We start from the raw sequence: 26,340 nt of genomic DNA, 5'->3' as shown, positions 1-26,340 counted from the left end.
TCAACTGAAGGAGTAAACCTCAAAATAGATCTCTGAAAAATAAACTGGCCAAGATTTGTAATTTAATCAGACCTAAATGATCCTATTTCTACCCATAGCTTTATGAGCATGAGATCTACAATTACTAGAAAAATAAAAACTAATGGATAAACTCATAAAATGTTCCACTACAATCCAATAGACGGCCTCATATGATACTTTCATATATTAGATGATAGTTGTGAAATTATTACAAAATACTAATGAACACATTCCACTCATGGATTAAAACATCCTTCCCAACAATTTTGAAGAACTGTGTCATTATCTACAACCCAAAGGTTAGATACACCTCAAAATTCTCTAGAAAAGACATTTCTTAAATCTCATCCAAATGAACTTCCCCAGGTGTTTCTTACCGTTGACGTGACAAAAGCCTTCTAGTCCTAAATGCACATCGTCTACAAGGAGGAGACATTGGTCCTCGACAATTAACAGCTCCTTGATCACATTTCATACAACCCACTCTAGACATAAAAAAAGAAAAAAAACCTTATACATGTTTTCTGCTGACCTTATCCTACAATCTACAGTGGAGGTCAGCAAACTTTTTCTGTGAAGAGACAGTAAATATTTTAGACTTTGCAGACCATACAGTCTCTGCTGCCACTATTCAACCCTGCCGTTGCAGCACAAAAGCAGCCATAGATAAATGTAAATGGTCGAGCATGTCTAATAAAACTTATATTTACAAAAACAGGTGGCAGGCTGGATTTGGCTGTAGGCTGTAGTTTGCCAACAGTTGCTCTAGGGTACCAATTAATGTTTATGCTCACAATAGAGGTTTGGTTGGGATACATACATACATACAGACAATTTTAAAGATACGTAATTATATGAATGAGGATTTTTTGTCCAAAAAAGAGATCTACTAAAAAATAATTATCATAGATCTCAGTCATTATGATAGTCATTGGCTCTACATTGTTTCTCCTGGGTGCTCTAAACAATTAGTAGATGTCAATGCTAAGGAGTAATTTTGCTGTTCTATTTTGGAGAAACATGATTATAATGGGGCAAAATGGGATCAGCCATCATGAAGATGATATATATTTATTTAATTACAGTTGTTCTCATAGTAACTCTGCATTCTGAGTCTAAACTTAGACCCCCTAAGTTTTAATTGAGAAGCATGTGCTTTTGTTAAGAATAAAGAAAAAACCCTCTACCTCCATTCCAAATAACTCAGCATGTGTCCGTGATTTGACTATTAACACAAAGAAAAAAACAATACAATTCATTCAGATTTAAGTTTAAGATAAGGTAATACAGAAGAGGGAGCAAATGTGGGAATGTTGAAGTAGAAGGATTAGACCCCTCTTGGAGGAAGTGTGAGATGTCCCTTAAGGTGGTATCAGCTTTAATGAGAAAAACACTGTAAAGCAAAGTCGTTTGGATCTACAAAAGACTTTTTAAAAATAATCCTTTCATTTTAGCTGATAAGAGAAACTACCGAATACAGAATATTTACAACCACAGGTGCTTGTTAACTGATCAGATTTTAAAAGTCTCAGACAGTGCATCTCAGCTGGGAGAGTGATACTCTTCCTACCAAGGGGAGTTTTGAAATGCATGGAGGCAATTTTTATTTTGACAATATTTATTTTATTTTATTTTTATTTATTTTTCAGGACTAAGGATGCTACTAGAATTTCATGGCCAGAGCCAGGGTGGTTGTATATCCTGCAACTGGGTGGAATGTCCCACCTAAAATGCCAATAGAGCTCTAGCAAGAAACATTTGCCTAAACAAGTAACGTGCTCTGGTCCCTTACTTGACTGCGACTGTGTTTTCCTACAAGTCAATTCAATTCAACCTAAAGGGATAAAGGCTTTCATACCGTCAAATTGTTTTATCACCCATTTAAATGTCATTCTTGGTTTCTTTAGTTTGTCAATAATAGTAAGTGCATTTAAGATAATTATGAGAACTAAATAAAAGCATGACTAGTGTAGAAGCTTAATGATGACTACAGCTTATACTTTTTACTAAAGACTTCAGATTCATCTGAAATGGCCATGAGAGTCTCAGATATCCCAACAAAATTCTCAGCCTCTGATCACAAACAAACGAAAAATTGGAGGTTTTGTGATAACCACCATCATTCTTGCTTCTTCCAAGAGAGTTGGGCCAAAAATATTTTAAACCCTAAAACACAATTTTAAGTTTTGCTTTTCTTTACAATAAGTTTACGCAAAATAGTGGACAAATATATGGTACAGATCTGGTGTTAATTTTTAATCCCTGCTTTCTAGAGCCATGCTATCTTTAAATGTGCCTCGTCTGAGTTGAGATGTGCTGTAAAGTGTAAAATACACCCCAGATTTCAAATGAAATAAAGAAGGTAAAATGTCTCACTAATAATTTTTATATTGATTACAAGTTGAAATAATAATATCTTGTATATATTTGGTTAAATAAATGTATTGTTAAAATTAATTTCATTTGTTTTGTTTTACCTTTCTAAAGTGACTTGTAGACATTTTAAACTACATTTGTACCTGGCATTATATTGCTATCGAACAGCATTGTTCTAGAGAATCAGTGAGAAATCTGAGGTTATGGTTAGATTCTCTACGCAAGCATTGTGATTTGAAGTCATTCATCCCTCCTCTTAGGCATTCCATGCTATTTCGTATATGATGTAGATTTAAACAGGAAGGAGCTTTCATGCTGGGAGAAACTCTTTACGTTTCCAGTTTGCAATTGCTCAGTACCCGCACTTGAGGACAGTCTTCATAATGGTATTTATGTTGCTGCTCCTAATTTTCTGCTGCATGTACCGATTAAAATGCTGAGGATTCAGGAGATTGGCTTTGTCTCGCTATGTGATCTGTAACAGGCCTGCTGTGCTTGTATGTTACCCTCAAGAACGTATTTTCTCCCTCTCAGCTCTCAGTGTCTCCTCCCGGAGGTGCTTTTGACTTGCCAGGCACAGCTTGGGAGGCTGTGAGTGGCCATGCTGTCTTCTAGCAAGAAGGGAACAGTTTCCAGGGGAGGTACTGTCTAAAAATGTCTCCTTTGTCACAAAGGCATTGATTTGCTGGGACTCTTCTTGCACCGTCAGCCATCCTAGTTGGCTGTAAAAGCCTGAGATTTTGCTGTTTGATTATTTAAACACATAAATGGGCAACTTTTTAATATATGATCTCATTTGCTTCTTACAGAAACACTATGGAAGTTTGAACATTAATCCCAATTTTGTAGATGAGGAATCTGAGACTCAGAAAAGTTAATTACCTGCCGAGGATCACACAGTTAGACTTGTGATACCTAGTTTAATGCTTTTGACTTCCTTCCCTGCCTCTGCTATAGTCCTAGTAAGGAAGGAATTCATATCTGGAAAGCGTAAATGGACAAACAGTCTGCACTGTGGAAACTGAGTTGTACAGGCCCCACCCTGGAATTTGGTCTGGTTTTGTTTCAAAGCACCAAATATTTGACTTCTGTGAAAATAGTGCCAAGGTAAATTAGGCAGAACCGGAAACAGGAACTTATCTATAAGCCCATAAGTTAGTGGCAACTTCATATGTTTGAGTTCCTTTCTTCGTATGATAGAAACTGGGATAATATTTGTCAGGACTAGACAAATAGTACATGCTGATAGAAGACTTTGCCTTGTATATGACTCACTCCCAGTAGAACATAATCCTTTGACATGACTTCCACATGGCTTTTTAATTATGGGGATGATTTAACCCTACTGGCCACGCCCAACACAAAACTCCATTCTCCTTGGCTTTCAGAACACAATACTTGCTTACATTCTAGTTCAGTTATAAAATCCCTTAAAGTCTGATAGCTTTGTTTTTTACTCTCTTAAGTCTAAATTCTTGTGCTTGATTTTCAAGGGCTTTTGTAATCTGACCTACCCTAGCCCCCTAAATTTATCTCCCACTATTCTTTAATTGGATCATTTCACACTGGTAAGATTAGGTCTCCCTACTGTCCTTTAAACATTACTTTTTGCTCTCTTTTCTCCTGTGTTACTTTCCTCACTTGCTGTACTCTCTTTTTAGAATCTAAATCCTACCTGTTCACCAAGACCTAGCTTAAACCGCACCACCATCATTTACTTTCCTCCTCCTTTTAACTCTTTCGTGCTTAGAATTTGCGCCCACACGCATTTTAGCACTTACTGTGTGGCAGGGTTCCTTGTCTTCCCCATACCCCCATTGTTACTGTGGATGGTGGTTGGCATCAGCAAGAGAGATTTATTTATCTTTTAGGAGTTTCCACTCTAAAGAATATAATGAGGATCCAAGTCATCCTTCACCCTTGGAGGTGGAGCCAAGACGGGGCCTCCTTGGGCATGGGTGTAAAAGGTGGACCCATCTCCTAAACACTGGCCACAAAGGATGACACTGGACACAAAAGAAGCCAGAAATCTGGGAAAAGAAATGAAGGGAAGAATATCTCAGGATTCCCAACAGGAAATGATACTGTGCAGGCTGACTTGACAGAGTAAAGAAATGTATGTTTGTTGTTTTTCTAATTTACACTATATCATAACCAATCACAGTGTTTTATTTTTATTTATTTTTTTTCTTCTTCTTCTCCCCAAAGCCCTGCAGTACATAGTTGTATATTTCAGTTGTAGGTCCTTCTGGCTGTGCTATGTGGGATGCCACCTCAGCACGGCTTGATGAGCGGTGCCATGTCCACGCCTGGGATACGAACCGACAAAACCCTGGGCCACCTAATCAGAGCGTGCAAACTTAACCACTTGACCATGGGACGTCCTCCATGGTGTTTTTGTTTTTAACTAAGACGTTTACTAGGATTTACCTGGTTTATGACTCTTCAGTTACTTTTAAGGATAACTGTGTCTTATCTCTTTCTGTCTAATATTACAAACTACTTTTCCCCATATAGTTTTTGACAAATCTATTGAGGTATAAATGATATTTAAGTATTTAAATTGTGCAGTTTTCTGAGTTCTGACACATGCATACACACCTGCAACCATCACTATGATCAAAAGAAGGAACATATGCATCACCCCCAAATTTCTTTGTGTCCATCCCTTTCCTCCCTGCCTGTCATCAAGCAGAACTGTCATTATAGATTGGTTTGAATTTCCTAGAATGATGAATTCTTTTAGTTTTTGTTTGTCTGAAAATATATTTCATCACCTTTTTCCTTTGTTTTGTTTTGCATATCTAGAAATTTGCTTTTTGGCATGGGAGTCTTTTCTTGTTTTATTTTATTTTTTTTGAGGAAGATTATCTGAGGTAACATCTTCTACCAATCCTCCTCCTTTTGCTGAGGAAGGCTGGCCCTGAGCTAACATCGGTGCCCATCTTCCTCTACTTTATATGTGGGATGCTGCCACAGCATGGGCTGATAAGTGGTGTGTAGGTCTACACCCAGGATCCAAACTGGCGAACCCTGGGCTGCTGAAGTGGAGTGTGTGAACCTAACCACTATGCCACTGGGCTGGCCCCTCTTCTCATTATTTTGTAGTAGCATTATTGGCATATAATTCATGTAACTAAACAATTCACCTATTGAAGTGTACACTTCAATGGCTTTTAATATATTCACAGAGCTGTGTATCATCATAATCAATTTTAGAACATTTTCATCACCCCCAAAGAGACACCTTATACCCTTTATCTGTCACCTTTCAACACCCCTGTCTCTGCCAGCCCTAGACAACCAAAAATATACTTTCTGTCTCTGTAGATTTGTGTATTCTGCACATTTCATATAAATGGAACCATACAATATAGGCTCTTTTGTGGCTGGTTTTTTCCCTTAGCATGATCTTTTCAGGGGTCATTCCTGTTGTAGCGTGTATCAGTACTTTGTTCCTTTTTTACTGCCGTTGTATTGACATGCCACATTTTACTCATTAGTTTGTCACGTGGATGAAATTTGGGTTGTCTTCATTTTGGGCTATTATGAATAATGATGCTGTGAATATTTGTGTCCAAGGTTTTGAGTGGATTTCATAGCTTTTTGGTTATTACCTAGGAGTGGAATTGCTTGGTTATATGGTAACTCTGTTTAATCTCTTGAGGAACTGCCAGATGGTTTTTCAAAGTGGCTGCACCTTTTACACTCCTACCAGTAATGTATGAGAGTTCTGATTTCTCCACATCCTTGTCAACATCACTATTATCTGTCTTTCTTATTATAGCCATCCTAGTGGGTGTGAAGTAATATCTTATTGTGATTTTGATTTCTATTTCCCTAAAGGCTAGTGATGTTAAGCATATTTTCATCTACTTATTGGTCATTGTATATTTTCTTTGGAGAAATGTGTATTCAAATTCTTTTCCCTGGGCTTTTAAAAATTGAGTTATTTAAAATTGGGTTATCTGTCTTTTTATTATTGAATTTTAAGAGTTATTTATATATTCTAGATGCAAATCTCTTATCAGATATATGAATGGGAAATATTTTCCTCCTTTCTGTGTGGTTATCTTTTCACTTTCTTGATGATGTCCTTCGAAGCACAGAAGTTTTAAATTTGATAAAGTCCAGTTTACCTTTTTTTCTTTAGTTGCTTATGCTTTTGGTGTTCTGTCTAATAAATCATTGCCTACTCCAAGATTTCTCCCTATGTTTTCTTCTAAGATTTTTATAGTTTTAGCTGTTACATTTAGGTCTATGATCCATTTTGAGTTAATATTTGTACGTGGGGTAAGGTAGGGTTCACTTTCATTCTTTTGCATGTGGATATCCAGTTGTCCCAGCACCATGTGTTGAAAAGGCTTCACCTCATGTCTGGAAAATATTTCACTTGGTATACAACTCCAGAGTGTCATATTTTTTTCTTCCAGCACTTTAAATATGTTGATTGACTGTCTTCTGGTTTCCATTTTTTGAATGAAAAGTCTCCTGTCACTGCTTCTCTGAACATAATGTGTCTGATGTCTGTAGATGATTTTCTATTTTTTTTCATTACCACTGGTTTTAACCAATTTGATATGCATTGGTGTTGTTTTCTTCATGTTTCTTGTGCTTAGAGTTTGTTGAGCTTCTTGGATCTGTGAGTTTTTATCAAATTTGGAATGCTTTCATTCATTGTTTCTTCAAACCTATTTTCTGTCTCACACATCCTTCAGGGGCCCCAATTACATGTATATTGGACTGATTTGAAGTTGTGCACATTGATGCTCTGTACATTTCTTTCAATCTCTTTTTCTCTCTGTGTTTCATTTTGGAGAGTTTATATAGTTATGTCTTCGAGTTCACTAATATTTTCTTCTGAAATGTCTAATTTGCTATTAGTCTTATCCAGTGTATTTTTCACCTCAGCCATTGTTTTCTTCACCTATGTTCGATTCAGATTGTTGCTATATCCTCTATGTTTCTCCTTTACATGTTTATGCTTTCCTATGGCATCTTTAACATATGGACTAAAACTGTGTTAATGTCCTCGTGTAAAAATTCTCTCATCTGTGTCATTTATGAAAGTTTCTATTGATTGATTTTTCTTTTCATTATGGGTTGTATTTTCCTACTTCTTTCCATGCCTCATAATTTTTTATTGGATTCCAGACATTGTGAATTAACCTTGTTGGGTGCTGAATATTTTGTATTCTTTTAAATATTCTTGAGCTTTGTTCTGGAATGCAGTTAATTTACTTGGAAACATTTTGATCTTTTCAAAGCTTGTTTTTTTTTTAAAGATTCTCTCCTGAGCTAACAACTGCTGCCAAACTTCTTCTTCTTTTTTTTGCTTTTTCTCCCCAAATCCCCCCAGTACATAGTTGTATACTTTGGTTGTGGGTTCTTCTCGTTGTGGGATGTGGGATGCCGCCTCAACATGGCGTGATGAGCAGTACCATGTCTGTGCCCAGGATCTGAACCGGTGAAGCCCTGGGCCACTGAAGTCGAACGCATGAACTTAACCACTTGGCCATGGGGCCGCCCCCTCAAGGCTTGTTTTTAAGCTTTGTTATAGTAGCTTTCAATCTTAGGCTGATTTTTTCCCCTTTACTGAGCACTGTACCTGATGCCCTATTTATTACAGGTTGTCTACTCTGGCTGGTGGGAGCACAAGCTATTCTCTTCTTCAACAGTTGTTCCTCCTGTCCTCTGGTAGTTCTTTCCCTGGCTTCAGGTAATTCTTCACACACAGGTGCTTATCATTACTCACTTGAAGACCTGAGAGAAACCCTCTGCAGATCTCTGGAGCTCTGACTGTACAGTTCTCTCTTGTTTATTCAGCTCTCTTCTCTCCTGTACTCTTCCCTGAAAATTCCAGCTGACTTGACCTCCCCAAAGTTTCAAATCTGTCTCGTCAACAAGGAGGTTATCTGTTTGAGTTTCCTTTCTCTAGTTGTGGCCTGGAAACTTTATCCAAGGAGTAAGCGAGGGCAATCACAGCACTCACTTTATTTGCTCCACTTATCTTGGCTATCATTGTCCTACAGTGTTTGTTGTCCAATGTCTAAAAATTATTATTTCATATATTTTGTCCAGGTTTTTAGAGGTTTAATGTGGGATAGTAAACCTGTTCCCTTTTACTCCATCTTGGCTGGAAGCCATAGTCTTCAATAAATACTTTCCACCATTCTCTGGACTCAGAGTGGTTTCATCATTGGCAGTAGACTGAGTTCTTTCTGGTAACTTCAGTGTTAGACCTTCTGGATGCCCCTGGGCAGGCACCATGGGAAGTTTACAATGATATGTTATTATGCTGTCTTCTATTCTTTCAGATGTGTTTGTCTTGTCTTCTCAATCAGACTGCAACTTCTTTAAGATCAGGAACCCTCCACATCTTATATTTTTATGTACACCCTCAAACTAGACACATTTATTTTTTTAACTCTTACTTAATCTTTACCAAATGAAAATTCCATCTGAAATGTTAACAAATAACATGCTTGAGATTAGAATTTATGTGAAACATAATTGAATGCTATTAAAAATGAGTGCTGATTCATCCATTATAATTATATATCCTGGCAGAAAGAGTTACCACCACCACCCTCATTGTGGTCTGCTGAGAAATTTTTTCTGATTAACCACCAAACTTATTAATATCTAAAGGCAATAATAATAATAAAAAAGAATGGAGATAAAGCCCTGGAAAATCTACAAACTAAGCAGCTAGTTCTTCAGTAACTAACAGCTCTCATCCTTCGTATCAAAGCATATCTAAATATCAAAGTAAATATTAGTAAAGTAATATTAAATTAGATCATTTTGGAATTTTTCTTTTTCCACCAATGAATTGTCATTAATTCTACTCTAAATAGAAATAAGAAAAATTAAAATTATTTTTATCTGCTTTAATATTCTGGTAGTATATAGGAAAAAAGCACAGTGCAATTTCATTTGCTCCCTTCCCAACAAATATGCTCTCAATCAACAATGAATATATTCCAATAAATATATTCCAGGTCTGTTCCCCATATTGAGGATGTTGCTGAAGGGAAGACACAAAATGCCTTGGTCTCATGGCATATTCCCTCTCGGTACTATTTATATATGGAGACTCTGTGTAGGTTAATAGTGTAATATATTTATAATATATGAGGAATCATATGTTCACCCAACAAATCATTTTTTGAGTACCTCATACATTCCAGACATTTTCCTAGGCACTTATGTTAGAGCAGTGAACAAAATGGACAAATTCCTTGCTCCCATGGAGCTTATATTTAGGGTGAGGGGCCATCAAATAGATAAACAAATGTCAGGCAGGTGGTAAGTGCTCTAAAGAAAAATACAGCAGGATGATGGGCGGGATGTTCATGGAGGGAGCTCTCTTCTATGTAGGGTGATATCAGGGAAGGCCTCTCTAATAAGATATGGAGTTGTTACAGACACTTGATGAGATGAGGGAACTAGTTAGCCAGGTGGACTGTTTGGGGGACCTGTTCCAGGTTCAGGGAAAATTGCAAGTGCAAATGCTCTGATGCTGGTGTGGGCTTAGTGAGTTTGAGTGGAACAGCAAAGCAAGGGGACGGTGTTAGGAAATGGGGCTAAAAGGGATGAGGGGGGTCAGATCAAATAAGACAGTGCAGTCCTTAATAAGGTCATTGCATTTTACTTAGAAGTGGTGAGTCATAGGAAGGTTTTGAGCAGAGGGGCGACGTGACCCAATTTCTATCAGGAGACAATCACTCTGGCTGCTCCTGAGACGACAGACTGTTGGAACGCAAGGGTGGAAGTAGGGCAAACAGTGAGCAGGCTGTTGCAGGTCTTCCAGGTGAGAGATCACGGTGGTTCAGCCCTCATGGCCAGCAGTGTCAGCATAGGCGATGGTGAGAAGTGCTCAGATTCTGGATGTATTTCAAATGCTTATGCTGAGTGAAAGATGTCAGACCAAAAAGATAACATACCATGTGATTCCATTTATACCAAACTCTAGAAATTACAAATCACTCTATAGCAACAGAAGGTTGTTAGGAGACAGGCAAGAGCGGGGAGGGAGGGATGACAAAGGAGCATGAGGACTCTTGTAGGGTGATGCATATGTTAATTATCTTGATTGTAGTGATGGTCTCATGGGTGTATACGTATGTCAAGACTTATCAAAGTGTACATTTTAAATGTGTGCAGTTTATTGCATGTCAATTACACCTCAAGAAAGCTATTAAAACAAAGAGTGCACGATGTTGTCTGAGGGATTGGACTTAGAGTGTGGGTGAAAGAGGTGCCAAGAATGGTTTGTAAGTTTTTGACTTGAGTACCTGCAAGATGAGAATTAAAGTGCCATTTACTGAGATAAAGAAGACTGAAAGGAACAGAGTTTGAGAGAGAAAATAAAGAGTTTGGTTTTTAACATTTAAGTTGAAGATGCCTATTAGACACATCTAACATTCTAAAGCAAACAAGCACATAGCAAAAAAGAAATGAAGAATTCCTAAGGGCACTACACTTGAACCCTTGGTGAGCTTATCTGTCACACATTTTCTCCTGATAGTGTGGGAACTACACAGGACCAATGGCACATCTCATGGCCCCTATAGACAAACAACTGTGAGCATCTTTGTGAACATCCCATCTTTTCCTTTATTCAACATTGTGGATCGTATGGACGGGCCACAATCTTTCCTCTTGCTTTTAAAGAATCCAGTGAGTTTGGGAAACCAACTGGTGGGCCTGACTGGTGTTGGAGGTTGATGAATAACCTTAGCAGAGACGGCAGTGAGAAGACCCTGGTCACGGACAAAGCCCTCCAACCCCGGCCAGGACATTGTAGCCACTCTTCCCTGGAGTGACTGTGGGCTTGTGGCCTTTTTCTTTTTTGCACATATAGATAATTCACTTATATTGTGATTTAAGCAAGATTTTGCTTCCCCTAGTCAGAAAGAAAGTCCAAAAATCATAATGTTGCTTGATAAAGGCTCTGCAGAGTTGTGATGAAAAGGGCGGGTACTACCTGGGTTTGAATCTTAGCTCACTCACTCACTAGATGTGTGAATGCCTCAATTGACTCATCCCGAAAATGAAGGTGGTTAACAGAATCTACTACTGTGAGGTACAATTGTTGTGATGATGCGAGGAATCAACACATATAAAGACCTTAGAATAATAACACCCACCAGGGCCTAAAGAAAACACTCAATAAATGTTGACTGCAATTAATTAGTTTTTCTCTATTCTGACATTGATTCTTGAGTTGTTTTTCTTGTCAATTGGTTTCCACTAAATTGTGGGCTTCTTCAGACAAGGACCAGAGAGCTTGTCTTTTGACCTACGTCTTTCCCCACACCACCCTCGTGCTTTGCCCAGTGTCTGGCATGAAACGCTAGCATAAAACAGAAGAAGCTCAACATATTTGTGTTGAATTAAATTACTTCTTCCCTGTGGATAAAGACCCAAGAATCTGAAGATCTCCCTACGGGGACCCACTGCCACCTCCATCCTCCAGGAGTCCAAAATAGACCAAGCCAGCCACCAGCTCTAATTTACATCACCAACCCAGTCACACCCCTTACTAATCAACGGGGATCATGGGATGGGACCCCAAGGAACCCCTGGGAGTCTGAAAGAGAGGGAGCCTGGAACCACAGACTAACAGTGGCAAATCGTGGGTGGGATTCGGTAGTTCAGAGAAGGAGGTAGTAAGAATAGGGCTGTGGAGGTGGGCTGGTTTGGGAAGGACCAGAAATCAGAAGTTGCGAGAGGGTGCCAGAAAGGACCACTCGTTGGGATGGCGCGCGGAGGATCCGAGGTCACAGAGACTGGTGACGGAGGACAAAAGTCGCGCGGAGCGTCAAATGTGAAGAGACGGGGCAAAGGCAGCTGATTGGACGAGGAGGGCTATATAAGGTCCCGGTTGCCACGGCAGCGATCAGAGGAGGAGGCGCCGGGAAGGAGGTCGGACCTCTGGTCCGCTTCCGCCAGGACCTCCTCCATCCCCCGGAGAGCTGGTGCTGACGTGTCAGTCGGGAACTTCTCAAACCGTCCTGGTGTCGCCCCGCCCCTTGCGCTCCGCCCGCCCCTTGCGCTCCGCCCGCCGCCCGGCCGGCCGCCTCCTCGGCGTCGCCGGCTCCCCCGAGGTGACGACAACATGGCTGCGGCGGCCAGGCTGCTCTTCTGCCTGCTCCTGCTCGGGCCGCCCTGGCCGGGGCTGGGCCTGACGGACCTGGACACGGGCCGGCGCTTCTCGGAGCATAAACTCTGCGCCGACGACGAATGCAGCAGTGAGTGGCGGAGGGCGGCGGCGCCGGGGGGCGCGGGGGCGGGCGCTCGGCAGCCCCGATGCCGGCTGGGGGGGTCGCAGGCCAGGCGGGCTGAGCGCCGGGGTGGGCGAGCCCCGCGGCCCTGCGTCTGTCCCCTCCGGCTCTGCCGGCGCCCGGGCCAGCCGGCCCTGGCGTGGGGGCTGCAGTCCCACTTGTTGCCCGCGTTTGATTTTTCCTTTGCTGATTGGGGAGGTGGGGCGTCGGAGGTGGCCCCCGGTCTCCCCAGGGGCAGCTCACAGCGTCCGCTTCCCCGACCCGCCCCGACCCGAGGGGAGACGGGTGCGCGCCACGCGCCCTGGGCTCCCCACGCTGCATCCGAGCGCTCTCCTGCCCCCGCTGCGGGGAGCCCCGTGGCTGCAGTCCGGGGGCAGATGCGCTAAGGGCTCGGTGGGCGTATTCCCGGCCGCAGGTTGCTGGTGGGGCTCGTGAAGGGCCCGCTGGCGCTGCCCCTTCGCCCTTCTGCTTCACTCGGCTTTGGGACTCGTACCGCCTTTCGAACCGGGATTGGAGTTTAGCTTTGGGACGAGCCCGGAGTCCAGGCATGCAGTGTATTCCAAGGTCTCCGCCCCGGCTCTGCCTCCATCCTGTCATTTCTGTGCTTGGAAGTCTTGCAGACAGCCAGGCAGGGAGGGCACCGGGAAGGCCGAAATCTTTCGTTCTGGAAAGAGGCCGAGGATCTGCATGGGCCACCTGGGACCCGCAGCCTCCTTGTCTTTGCGCAGGAAGCGGAATTGTTCCCCAATCGGGGATTGGGGGTGAGGGGGTGGGCCGTGGGCGGTGAGGAGGGCAGAGATCTCAGACTCTGGTGAAAAGGATTATTAAAGTAGTAGTAATAAAGACTCCAAGGGTTCTATAAAACCCACTAGCTTTAGCCTTAGTTTCTTGTGTTGTTGGAGTCTCTGACTGTGTGTTTGCTGGACCAGGATCATTTTTACGGACTCCCGGCCTGTCTCGGATAACCTTGTAACTTACTGATAACTGCTTCGGAAGCGGGTGTTGATAAGTTGTGATTAGTACATATAGAAAAGTGCTCCTTCTGAAAAGGCCATAACCGTACGGTTCAGCTATTTACATTCAAATTGGTGTTATTTAAAAACAAATGTCATCATTTGAAGAGTTCGTATCACCGCTACACCATTAAAGAAAAGAAGGGAGGCAGTCTGCTCTGCGTGAAGCCATTCCTAGAGGTAACCCTAGGGCTGATGTAAATGAACGCTACAAAAGCGGACCAACTTCCAGTTTTTCCTTCAGTTATCTCGTAGCAAACCCAGGTTGTTAGCAGGCAGGCTGGCTATGATGAAACGTTTGCTTTCAAGCACCAGCCTACCTGGGTTCCTCAAAACCAGTTACCTGGAGAATCACATTGCTGTTCCTTTCTCAGTGCGGAGACATGGTGTTGGGATGGCTTTTCGTTGTCATATAACTTGAGAAATGGCATCTGTCCAAACGGGCGTAACCAAACACAACAAAGGGCAGCCGGGGCAGGATCTGGGTCTGTGTTGTGTTGCATGAAGTGTTTAGTGAGGTGGGTGCGTGTGAGGTGTCCTTGTGTGCTTTTCAGATAGCTGTTCCACGGTGTCCATTTTGATGTCATCTGATTTATTATTATAAATCCTCAATGATCTCTTCTAAGGGGAAAAAAGAGAAACACTGCTATTGCCACTTCTGGTAGAATCCCTCAGCTTACACTGTCCATCACCTTCAACCTGGCCTGTCACCCAATTCTATCTGAATTAGGCTGCTGACATGTATTAAAATGGTAATCAGATTTTTAGCTTCAAAATCCAAATACCCCCCTTCAAATCTGTATGGTTGTCCCTCAAGTACTTATTTAAAGATATGTTTTAATGTATTTATTGCTAATTGGCTTTCAGAAGAAGTATTTCCATTTCATCCTTCTTTTTCTCTGTTACTTAATTGCGTTTATTATCCATTTCATCTTACATCAGTAACTGTGTTATTTGGCCAAGAAAAAGAAAAATACTACTTCTACCAGTTTCTAGATCAAGTGTGATTTAAGTCTTGCGTTTTAAGACTGAAGGTAACTACTGAACAATACTCATAGTTTTGCTTGTTCCTACCACATGTGATGTCCACTCTTGATTTTGTTTATAGGAATAAATAAGGGTAATTTTCCTTTGTTTTGAAACCTTCTTAATGTTGAGTGCAGTCAACATTATTTACTTTCAGAAAATGTTAACTTTGTAATGTGTTAGGATCCATATTAGGGTGTGAATTTGTTTCCCGGTTAATTTATCCAGATCCTGTATGGAGAGAAAAACTTGGCCCCAAATGAAATTGACACTGTTTACTGCAAATGAAATTGACAGTGTTTACTGTCGCTGTGGTAGCAGTTACAGCCACTTAAAGATAGTGCTTTTTAGTGGTTAGTTCAAGTTAATTGACCCCTTCGGGGTTCCTGGGTGCTCTCCACAGTTCCCAGTTCTCTCTACATGTAGCCCAGCTAGTCAGCAACCTAACTTGAATTTTCCGAATTGCAATATGAAGCTTTTTATGATTATGAAACAGCAAAGATTGAAGACTAGAAGGCTAGGGAGGGAACCAAGAGTTTCACTTGAGACCAGCCGTGTGTGAGGGTGGACACATTGCTTTTTGTTTCTCAGCATTAAACGTAGAGAAAAACAGGGAAGATTTCCCTCTCCACTGTCTACTTGGCTGGGGATGTCATGATTTATAATGATAAAGCTTTGAAGATTTTAGATGCTTTGAGCATATGAATTGGAAGTAATTGATTCCCGAGAGTGGAAACTGGAGAAGCTTGATTATTGTTTACAGTGGATTCTTAGACTTCCTGATAAAATCAATATGGACTGTGAAAGTTGCATCCTGATATCTGGTTATTTTTTTCTCTCTCTTCACAAACAGTGTTAATGGTCCGAGGTGAGGCTCTGCAAGATTTTGCAGGCCCGGATTGTCGTTTTGTGAATTTTAAAAAAGGAGACCCTGTATATGTCTACTATAAACTGGCAGGGGGATCGCCTGAAGTTTGGGCAGGAAGTGTAAGTAAAAAGTCGACGTCCTTTCTTTTCTTACATTTTATCAGCTTAACACTGTAGCTTTAAATAACTGTTTTCTTGGAATCTTTGATGGAGTGAACCTGTCCGCTCTGCCAGGCTGTGGAAAAAGATGATGGCCCTGTGTCCCCAGCAGGTGTCAGGCTTGGCACGGACTAAGCGCTCAGCAGAGGTTTCCTGAACAGAACTGAAGTGCTGCTGACTCCTCAGCATCACCCTCTAGGCCTCATCAGCCACGGATGCTCCACGCGTAGTAAAGGGTGAAATGGTGAAACCTGGAAACCCTTAACTTCATTCCTTCAAAAAGAAAGATTCGTGGGCATTAGACTTAATCCTAGAAACTGTGTGCAAAATAGTGTTCCAGGCATTCATGGTTAAAGGTGATTTTACTTGTATTTTTTTTCTAAATTATTAATATTTGTGAAAACCTGGCAGCTCTGAGAACAGTTACCTAATCATGCATTTCTTTGCAACTTCTGTGTCATCCTTTCCCTGCTTTTGAGGCACTTGCTCGAAGAGGTTCCCTGAGTGGCATTCTTCCTGATGTCTGACATGGAAATCAGTGAAGGCATCATGCTTTGATGTTTTTACTGAGGAGATCCCCTAGGAGTGACCTGGTGGAGAAGCTCTGAGTCATTGCCCTTTCCTTTTTATAAAGTGTCGTGTGTGGACTGTTTGTTTACTGAAAGTAGTGGGTCCTTGATGTCCTTAGGGTTCTCCAAACTTAGAGTAATATCCAGTCCCAACTGAGAAAACTTTCACTCTCCGTAAAACACCAAACAGACGACAGAAAATAAGGCTTGAGGAGCCGGCCCTGTGGCCGAGTGGTTAAGTTTGCGCGCTCTGCTTTGGCGGCACAGGGTTTTGCTGGTTTGGATCCTGGGCGTGGACATGGTACCACTCTTCGGGCCATGTTAAGATGGCATCCCACATGCCACAACTAGAAGGACCCACAACTAAAATACACAGCTATGTACTGGAGGGGTTTGGGGAGAAAAAGCAATGCAAAAAAAAAAAGATTGGCAACAGTTGTTAGCTCAGGTGCCAATCTTTAAAAAAAAAAAAAAGAAAAGAAAAGGCTTGAGAAGCCTCCATAGGGAGAAATAGATTGATTTTGTTGGCATTCGAGATTCCTAGGCAGGAATCTTGAAAGGCTGGAGGGTCAGGTACAACCCTTGTTTTTAGGCAGAATCCCATTTGAATCACTCTCTACGAAGAAGAATCTATTCTGTTGCCTTCAGGTCCACCACATGAGATTTCTTGCTAATCTTTCCTCTTGGGGAGTCTTTTCCATGTACCTAGGCTGCATTTTTCCTCTAATGGTGAAGTTGGAGCATTTGGAGACGTGAACTCGACCTGCAGTTTCCTTCCTCCGCCCTTGGGCTCATGACCATGTTCACCTCTAGAAAGCCTGCCAGTCTTTCTGAGTCCCCACTTGCCTCCTGCCTTCTTAGGGAAGCACTTTCCTCAGCTCCCAGCCAGAAGGGATTGTTGCTGTCTGATAATCGTTTCGGTGGCACTTTGCACGCCCTGCTCTTGTGGCATTCTCTTACTGCTTTCCTTACAGTTCATTTCTGTGCTGTCTTAGCTGCTATAAAGCCAAGAGCACTGGAGTGGAAAGGCCCGTGTCCCACCCATCTTCCTTCTGATCATTTCCCTTCAGGGCACTGGCACTTGTTTACATTTGTCCTGATAGTAGCTTATGCAGAATTTGTCCTCTGGAAACAATATTCTCCTTTTTTTTTCTCCAAGTTCTTTGGCAGGGATGATATATGGAAGCAAAATTAAATAGAAAGATGACTTCCAGGCGTGAAGGCCCATGATTCTGCAACGTGTTTTTGTCAGATCATAAGAAATGGACACTACCCGGTATAAAAAATATGGAGTTTTGTATGACCTATGGTCTCAATTAACTAAGATTACACAAAGATCAGTGTATTTCCTCTCTCTACATATCTCTGACTTCTTTCCCTTTTCCAGATTCTCTCCATAAAATTTTCCTGAGAAGGAAAAAAGTTTATTTTTTCTCCTCTCTCATTTCATGAACCTTATACTTTAGGAAAGTAAAAACTATCTCCTTTGCTTTCAGAATGATTCTTGCTGCTGTTTCTTAGTTTATATCCTGCAGTCTTCTTTGGTTTCTTAGAGTTTCAGACTTTAACTGCCAGTGTGGCGGGTTTTAATTGCCCTATCTTATCTCATCCTCAGGACAGTATTCTGCTGTTTATGCTGGCTTTCAGATAGTTCCTGGATACAACAAGAGCACTTGTAATGAGGATATTTTAGGAGTTAGTGATCAGATAGCCTTTTTCCTTTCTTTTTGTGCATTTGATCCGCATATCAGTCTCCTTTCATGATTGGGAAGAGATCTACCTGCTCCCTTTCAGACTGTAGCTAGTAAAAGGCAGTGTGTGTTTCTCAAGAGAACACACTTAAAATACCTTAGCTGTTAGTACTGTAGATAAATGGGGTTATCTTCTATAGAGTCTTATTTTGCAAGAAACTAAAGCTTGGTGTGTAGATTACTATGAATTTTATTTTCTCCCCAAATCCTTAAAAATCTAGTCTTGTTTTTGTTTTTTGCTGAGGAAGATTCACCCTGAGCTAATGTCTGTGCCGGTCTTCCTCTATTTAGTATGTGGGTTGTTGCCACAGCATGGCTGACAAATGGTGTTAGTCCATGCCCAGGATCTGAAACTGCAAACCTGGGCCACTGATGCTGACCGCACTGAATTCAACCACTATGCCACAGGGCTGGCCCCAGAAAATCTAGTTTTTGAAAAAGCTGGTATAGCCCATAACATCAGTAAACATTTACCTTTTGTTGTAGTGGTCATACATTTCAGGAATTTTGTATTCTTTTCACTTATTAATTTTCATGGCTGCTTTTTATTGTTTTAAGAAAGACTTGTAAGTGCTAGTTTATGAGCAATGCTGTGAAATGTGCAGGTAAGTGCTTACGAGAGGTTATTTGGAATTGTGTTTTTAACCAGCTTTGATTTGCATAGTTTCAACCATATAGTGTACAATAATCGTCTCCTATGCAGATCTGTTGTCTACTTCAAAAATCTTCCTCTGTTAGAATTACACTGAATGTTGAAAGAAAACTTCCGTGGTTTTAGAAAAGTTGGCTTTATAGTATTGTGTACTTAAGCTTTATTGGAATAATAATCTGTGTAAACATAATAGCAACTCTCTCTCCTGGTTATATCTACCTATCTGTCTTTCTGTGTATTTCCTCTCATTATTAAGAAGTCTCTCATTTATATTTCTTGTATAGAATTTTCACTGATTTTTTAATATTATATTTATATTATATTATATTTATATTTATTTCTTTTTGCTCATTCTTTCATATAGGTTGGACGAATTTTTGGATATTTTCCAAAAGATTTAATAAAGGTAGTCTATGAATATACTAAAGAGGAGATACAAGTTCCAACAGATGTAAGTTGTGGATTGTTGTTTTTGGTTCTCAGTTATAAATTGGCTTATAAATTCATCAGTTATATTCAATTAACTATTTTTGAAAGTCTTTGAGTGTGTTTTGATCAGGAAAGAAACCAAGTTAATATTTATCAGATTTTAATTTAGAATCAGATTACCTTTAAAAATAGAAAAAGAAGAGAAGTTTGAAGAGAATTTACAGGAGACTGTATGTCATAATCTGGTGGTTGTCTAATACATCGGAGCAGGTGTGCTTACACAAGGCCGTGTACTCTTCTTAAGTCACACGCAGCATAACAATGTCTTGGTCAACGATGGACCACATGTACGATGGTGGTCCTGTAAGGTTAGTACCATATAGCCTTGGTGTGTAGCAGGCTGTCCATCTAGGTTTGTGTAAGTAAGTACACTCTGTGATATTCACACAACCATGAAATTGCCACCAACACGTTTCTCAGAATATCCCAGTTAATGCATGACTGTACAGTGTTTTTCTTTGCTGCTTTATATGAGAAAAAATGAAGAATTAAATATCTTTGTATTTATTAAGTTTGAGGTAAGTAATTCTTTCTACAAGCTAAAGGAGAAAGTGTCTCAATTTGAAAAGTACTCATTGAAAAGCTACTAGACATTTTAAGTATATAGAAATCAGGTTAAATTAATCAAACCTTAATTATATACTTGGGCAGAAGTGCAGATTTACAAGAGTTCTCTTATTATTGACTCTTTAGTTATTTGAGGTATTATAGTTATGTTATAGATTTGGAAAAGGGAACCTGAGAGTTTCAGGTGGGGCCAGGTCCCCAATCTGCAAGCTACCAAGTGCACATTCTATAAAGCATTCATCCACAGACTTAAAGTAGCTTTGTGATGACAAGGGTTTTGTGTTCTGGGATCCTCATTCCAGCCGATCATTTTCTGGAGTTTTAATATGTATAGTAATTGATGCCCACCTTCATCAGAAATCTTTGAGCGGCTCTTTGGAGTTGCTGCAGAGCACGTGAGCTGCTGGCCTGGGGCATCGATGAAATCTGAGAGCCATTGCTGTTTTTCAAATGTTTTGATAAGCTCAAGGGTCATAAAATCATCCCTACTGCCTGCTTGGCCTCACTCCTGGTGAAGAGACCGCCCAGGATATACAAGTGACATGGCAGTTCATTCATTGGTCACAGAGACCTCACTTTTTTGGGATTCTGCCTTCTCGTTGCACATCCCACTGCAGGCTTCCCTCAATTCAAGAAAATAGCTTAGAAATGCGTGTGATGAAAATAGGGTTTTCCTGGCTGCACTGGTCAGGTCTCCCCAGAGTATTGTGCAAGTTTAGTTAGGAGAAGAACATTTTCTTTGTTGGTTTTTCTCCCCTTTGTTTATGGACTCCTTTTATGTCAATTTAATAGTGGAGGACAGGAAGAATATAGATTTAGGGATAGTCCTGAAAGCACATCTTGATGACACCCAGAACCATGATTTAGAGTAGAGTATATCCCTTACTGAATCTTATTTTCAAGTTATACTTGTAATAATTAAGTGGGGAGCCCCCCTGACACCATTCATTGTCCCTTTAAATTTTTACTTCTCCTGCACCTGTATTTCAATAAGGTGCTTCTTAAGCTGATTTATCTTTCCCCATCCAAGGAAAATATGACCCAAAAATCTCTGTAGACTTACAGCCTGACAGCAAGGTGATTCTGCCTTTTCTAGGTGAATAAGCAGAGAAGTATAGAGTAGAGGGCAGGATGATAGAGAGGCTGATGGTCTTCCAGCTTCACCTGGACAAATTATTATGAGATGAACTCCCAGGACATGAGGCATAGATGTTGTGAGTTGGGGGTCCCAATAAATGATACCCAACTTAGGCTCAGAACAAATTAAGAGACCCAGGAGTTAGGCAGATGGAGACCAAAATGTCACCATTATTTATTGGTAAAGGTTTTTGGAGGACATGACTCAAGTGTGCAGAAATAATGGGCTTTTGAACATTGCAGTCCAGAGTAAGACAGACTTACCCAGACACAGGCAGAGCTAGCCAACTGGTGGCCTCCCCAAGGGGACTGCCCTTATAAAACCAACAACATGGAGGAGAGATGTTCCTTCCAGCCAGTCATAGGCAGGAAAGAGGATGGTGCAGAGCAAATTCGTTAGCCACATAAATCGGTCCTCCCTGGGGAAGAGAGAATGAAGGGAAGCCAGGGGTGTTAGTCAGGTAGGAGTCCTTCTTCATGGAAGCAGGAAGCCAAGGAGAAGTGGGTTCCAGCCTCCTTGTCCCGACAGCTCAAGAGCAGTCATTACCCAAGGTGAGCACAAAAGCTCCTCTAGAACCAATGAAGAATTTGAGATGATCTCTGTCATTAGCGTGGCTAAGAGTTTGCCTTGTGACACTTGGTTAGTCACACACTCATGTTCCCTTACAGGAGACAGATTTTGTTTGTTTTGATGGGGGAAGAGATGATTTTGATAATTATAATATAGAAGAACTTTTAGGATTTTTGGAATTTTACAATTCTGCACCCGAAGATTCTGAAAAAGCTATAGAGGAAACTTCCCAGCATGTGAACAGACTTCCTGGGGTGTCTGAGGAAAAGAACCCTGACACTGAACCAGTAGAATCCAGCTCAGAGGACAATGAAGGTATCTTCTCAGAAAACACTGAGGAACTCAGGGGAACACCTGAGGCTCAGAAGAGCTACCCCCATATAAACAGTCCAACAGATCCCTCCCAGGGAGAGCGATCTTCATTTGAACCTTTTGAAGAAATGCTGCAAGATAAATTAAAAGTGCCAGAAAGTGAAAACAACAAAACGAGCAATAGTTCTCAGGTGTCCGATGAACAGGAGAAGATGGATGCTTATAAACTTTTGAAAAAAGAAATGACTCTGGACTTGAAAACCAAATTCGGTTCAACTGCTGATGCATTGGTATCTGATGACGAGACGACCAGACTCGTTACTTCATTAGATGATGATTTTGATGAGGAATTGGATGCCGAGCATTACACAGTTGGGAAGGAAGAAGAGGAGGATAAAGAAAACTTTGATGAGATACCACTGCTAACCTTTTCAGGTGGAGAGGATACGAAAACTCCAGTGAAATCTGGAGCTGAGAAATACTCAACAGACAAAGAAGAGAATTCACATGAAGAGCGTAAGGTTATGGTAGCTCAGCCCCCTGGCATGAAAAACGATGATAAGAATATACTAACATCCTTGGAGGATTTCAGCCTCTTTCTTGCCACAAAAGGTGAAGAACAAAGAGGTGTGGATTTAGAGAGTTCTGATTCCAAGGAAGAAAAGGAAAGTGATGATGCATTAGTCCCAGAGAGCAAACAGGTCACACCACGGTCAGCAGCAGATTATATTGACCCTGAAAAGGCAGAAGATGGTCCCTTGATTGTAGAGGTCTCTAAAACAAATAATGACAAAGACCCGGAAATGGACCTAGAATTCCACATTAAAGAAAAGAGGAAGGTGGAGGATTCCGGGAGGGGCCTGGTACAGGATGAGACGGGACTAGAGGATGCCAAGCCGGAAGGCGTGACCGTGCACAGGGCTCCTCAAAGCAGTGACCTCAATTCATTGCCAGCTGCTGAAAAGGGTAAAGAAACATTAAAATCAGCCTTTGACCACAAAGAAGATGACCCGAAAGGAGCAACTGTAGATATCTCAGAAGGAACACTCCAGGAAGAAAAGCCTGGAGAGCAGATTTTGGAAGGTGGCTCAGAGAGTGGCTCGGTACATACAGCTGCAGGGAATCCAATGAAAGAAGGGAAGATTGAACAGGAATCCAGGCATAGTGCACCCCTCGCGGGGGATAACCAGCATAATGCATCCAAAGACAGTGTGGAGGGTGGAGATGTTCCAGCAAGTGGACCAAAACCACCCTCGCTTTCAGTGGAGCATCCACATGAGAAACTGAAAGAGGAAACACTTCTTAAAACTCAAAACCAGCCTCGATTCTCCTCTCCAGACGAAATTGGTTTGCCAAGAGAACTGGAAGAAGGGAGTCCCGTTCTGGGAAGAAATCTTTCCCAGCAACAGGGAAGAGATGTGGCTGCTGTAGTTAATAAGGAAGCAAATGAAAAGATAAGGCGCTCTGAGGAAGAGGTCAAACAGGACCCCTCAGATGAAGACTTTGTTCACCGCAAGCCAACGCCGGGCATGCAGGAAGTGGAAACAACAGACCAAAATGATAGCGCGGAAGTACCGGATTTCCATGATGAAGAATGGGAAGCAGAAGATGACGATTACACTCCTGAAGAACTACTGGAGGATGAAAATGCCTTAAGTGCAGGAGAGTCTAAAGAAGAAAGCCCTGTGATTCAGGACAGGCAGTTTGATGTTAATGCGCAAGGCCCCGAAAGAGCTGTTTTAGGTGCCATGGATGCTGATCCAGAAACCGAAGAAAACAAAGAAGAAACTGGTAGCCTTTTAAAAATTGAAAGAAAAAATGAAACTGTGGGCGAAATAGACAGGAAACCTGGTCATATGGTGGTGGAAAAAGAAGGCGGCCCTCTGGTAGATGAGAAAGCACAGCGGCCATCTGAAGGCGGTGACTTTCCTGACAAGAAAAAAAATGAGACTCCAGAGTTAAGTGAAGTGTTTGAGGATAAAGATCCTGATTATTTTAAAGAGGACAACCCTGAGGAACACCTGAACACCTCAGGGCTCACTGAGAAGCCTGGGGGAGAAGAAGTCTCAAAAGAGGACCGTGAGGACTTAGAGAAATTCATGGGCACAGAACGCCAGGGGTCTGCTTCTGGGCAACGCGAAGATGACGTGTTCCACTGGCCTCCCCACTGGACCGCAAAGCCCAAGCATAGTGACAAGATGAAGGACGCGCCTATAATAAGCAGCTTCTTTAAAGAACCACAGTCTTTGCAGCGGTTCCAGAAGTACTTTGACATCCATGAGCTGGAAGCCCTCTTCCAAGAAATGTCACTAAAGCTGAAGGCAGCCCAGCAGGAGAGCCTGCCTTATAATGTGGAAAAAGTCCTAGATAAGGTTTTCCGTGCATCGGAGTCCGAAATTCTGAGCATAGCAGAGAAAATGCTCGATACTCGTGTGATCAAAAATGGAGAACTGGGAGTGAAGGAAAGTAACATATTTGAAGAGGCCGCGGTGCTAGATGACGTTCAAGACCTAATCTATTTTGTCAGGTACACACACTCCATAGCAGAGGAGACTGTACCCCCGGCAGCAGCACGGCATCCAGCGGAAGACTGGGATAGACTGATGGAAGGTAGAATGCCTGTCTATGGCTTTGTAGAGTTGGGCTTGAGAAGCAGGTCGGGGAGGCTTAGCTGAAGTCCCTCACACCTTTTTGTAAGGCTCTGTCCACAGTTTACAGTGTGCCCAAAGGCAAGAGACAGCACAGTGACACCCACAGGTCCCTTCCTGCCTTCTTTCTTTAAGGCTAGAGCACAGATAAGGATTTCTATCCTGGTTTCCCTGTACGACAGTTGAAACTGGTGGCCTTTTCAAAAGGAAGCTTTAGGGCCTGGCCCAGTGGCTGAGTGGTTAAGTTCGAGCTCTTCGCTTTGGTGGCCCAGGGTTTCACTGGTTTGGGTCCCAGGCGCAGACATGGCAGCACTCATCAAGCCATGCTGAGGCGGCGTCCCACATGCCACAACCAGAGGGACCTACAGCTAGACTATATAACTGTGTGCTGGGGGGCTTTGTGGAGAAGAAGAAGAAAAAAGAAGATTGGCAACAGATGTTAGCTCAGGGCCAATCTTTAAAAAAAAAAAGAATAAAAATTATTTTAAAAAAAGGAAACTTTATAAAAAGACAAAGAAAGATACAAACAAAATGATGTGTAAAATAGACCTCTTAAAGTTCAAGTTTCATGTAAAATTATCAAAGGGCTTTTGCGAATGCTGTTTCTTTTTTTTTTTTAAAGATTGGCACCTAAGCTAACAGCTGTTGACAATCTTTTTTTTTTTCCTTTGCTTTTTCTCCCCAAATCGCCCCAGTACACAGCTGTATATTTTAGTTGTGGGTCCTTCTAGTTGTGGCGTGTGGGACTCTGCCTCAGTGTGGCCTGATGAGCGGTGCCACGTCCGTCCGCGCCCAGGATCCGAACCAGCGAAACCCTGGGCTGTTGAAGCGGAGGGTGCGAACTTAACCACTCGGCCATGGGGCTGGCCCCGGAAGGCCATTTCTTAAATCATAAAATAACTGCTGTCTGTCCAAGGGTTGACGGGCACAACTTTTAAATCAAAGCCTTTCAAGAGTTTCATTCCCGCCAGCTGTCCTCTTTTGTGGAGGTCATGTTCTTTCCTGGCTCTTGTGGGTAGTCTGTTGGGTCAGTGAAATTCTGCTGGGCGTGAGGGTTCTTGCAGATTAACCAAGGATCCAGCACAGAGGCAGAGCCTGCCCACACAGCACTTGACACACAAGCCATTCAGTCAATAGGAAGGAATTGACCCCAAGCCAGTGTCCTAAGGCGAGCTGGTTCCTACTTCCATGCTCTTTTCTCTGTCCTCATGCTTTTCAGACTGAGGTACTTGGACTCACCATAGATGGTCAAGTACCAGGGGGACATACAACCCCAGATTAAATGTTTCTTCCCACAGTGGCCATTTTTCCTGAGCATTTTGGGAAGGAAAACTTTTTTGCTTTAATCAAAGCAAGTACATTTTGGATTGGAGCGCAAAACTCAAATGAATTTTCAGGGCAAAACTGTGAGGTTTCAGAGAAATTCATCTTTGCTGTGGGTGCCCTTGGGCTATGCCCTGAGCCTCTTAGGGACGGAAATGGGTTGATTCTTTCTGACTCCTCGAGGTGGTTTGAAAATATTTGACAGGCACTTCAGCAAGCGGCCTTTATATGTCATGCCCTTCTCTGTCCTAGCTCTGTGAGACCAGCACGCCTGTGTAGGAAAGAGTTCATGGCATTACTGTGTAAAATAGATGCTTCCTATTCCTGCTCTTGACTGGAATTCTCTCTTGCACGTTTATCCTTGTGCGTGTATGTTGATTTGCCAAGGGAAGTTAGGTTATTGGAGTCCTTACTGTAAATATCTTTCTTTATGGAATACATTGGAATAAGGGTTTCTTTGTAAATTTTATTCTGTAGATTAGCCGTCTGTGAAGTGAGACAAAAGCAATGGAAACCCTGATTTCCCTGCCAAGTTGTGCTGCCCGGGCTGCCAGCACCCGAGGGCAG

General features: G+C 41.9%; 1 protein-coding gene across 9 annotated transcripts in view; it reads left to right on the top strand.

The window, feature by feature from the left end:
• The first annotated feature begins 11,990 nt into the window (after positions 1-11,990).
• MIA3 (MIA SH3 domain ER export factor 3) overlaps positions 11,991-26,340 on the top strand; it is a 46,631-nt gene continuing 32,281 nt past the window's right edge. For all 9 annotated transcript variants that reach the window (XM_070501587.1, XM_070501586.1, XM_070501584.1 and 6 more), the window contains exons 1-4: positions 11,991-12,656; positions 15,582-15,715; positions 19,091-19,177; positions 21,589-24,412. In XM_070501587.1, the coding sequence (XP_070357688.1) occupies positions 12,524-12,656; positions 15,582-15,715; positions 19,091-19,177; positions 21,589-24,412 (3,178 nt within the window). In that variant the 5' untranslated portion in view covers positions 11,991-12,523. The remainder of the gene's footprint in view (positions 12,657-15,581; positions 15,716-19,090; positions 19,178-21,588; positions 24,413-26,340) is intronic.

This window comes from Equus asinus, chromosome 30 (genome assembly GCF_041296235.1).
Source record: "Equus asinus isolate D_3611 breed Donkey chromosome 30, EquAss-T2T_v2, whole genome shotgun sequence".
NCBI lineage: Eukaryota > Metazoa > Chordata > Mammalia > Perissodactyla > Equidae > Equus > Equus asinus.
The sequence above is the reverse complement of the archived record's forward strand: the minus strand, read 5'-3'. Positions and strand labels throughout refer to the sequence as shown.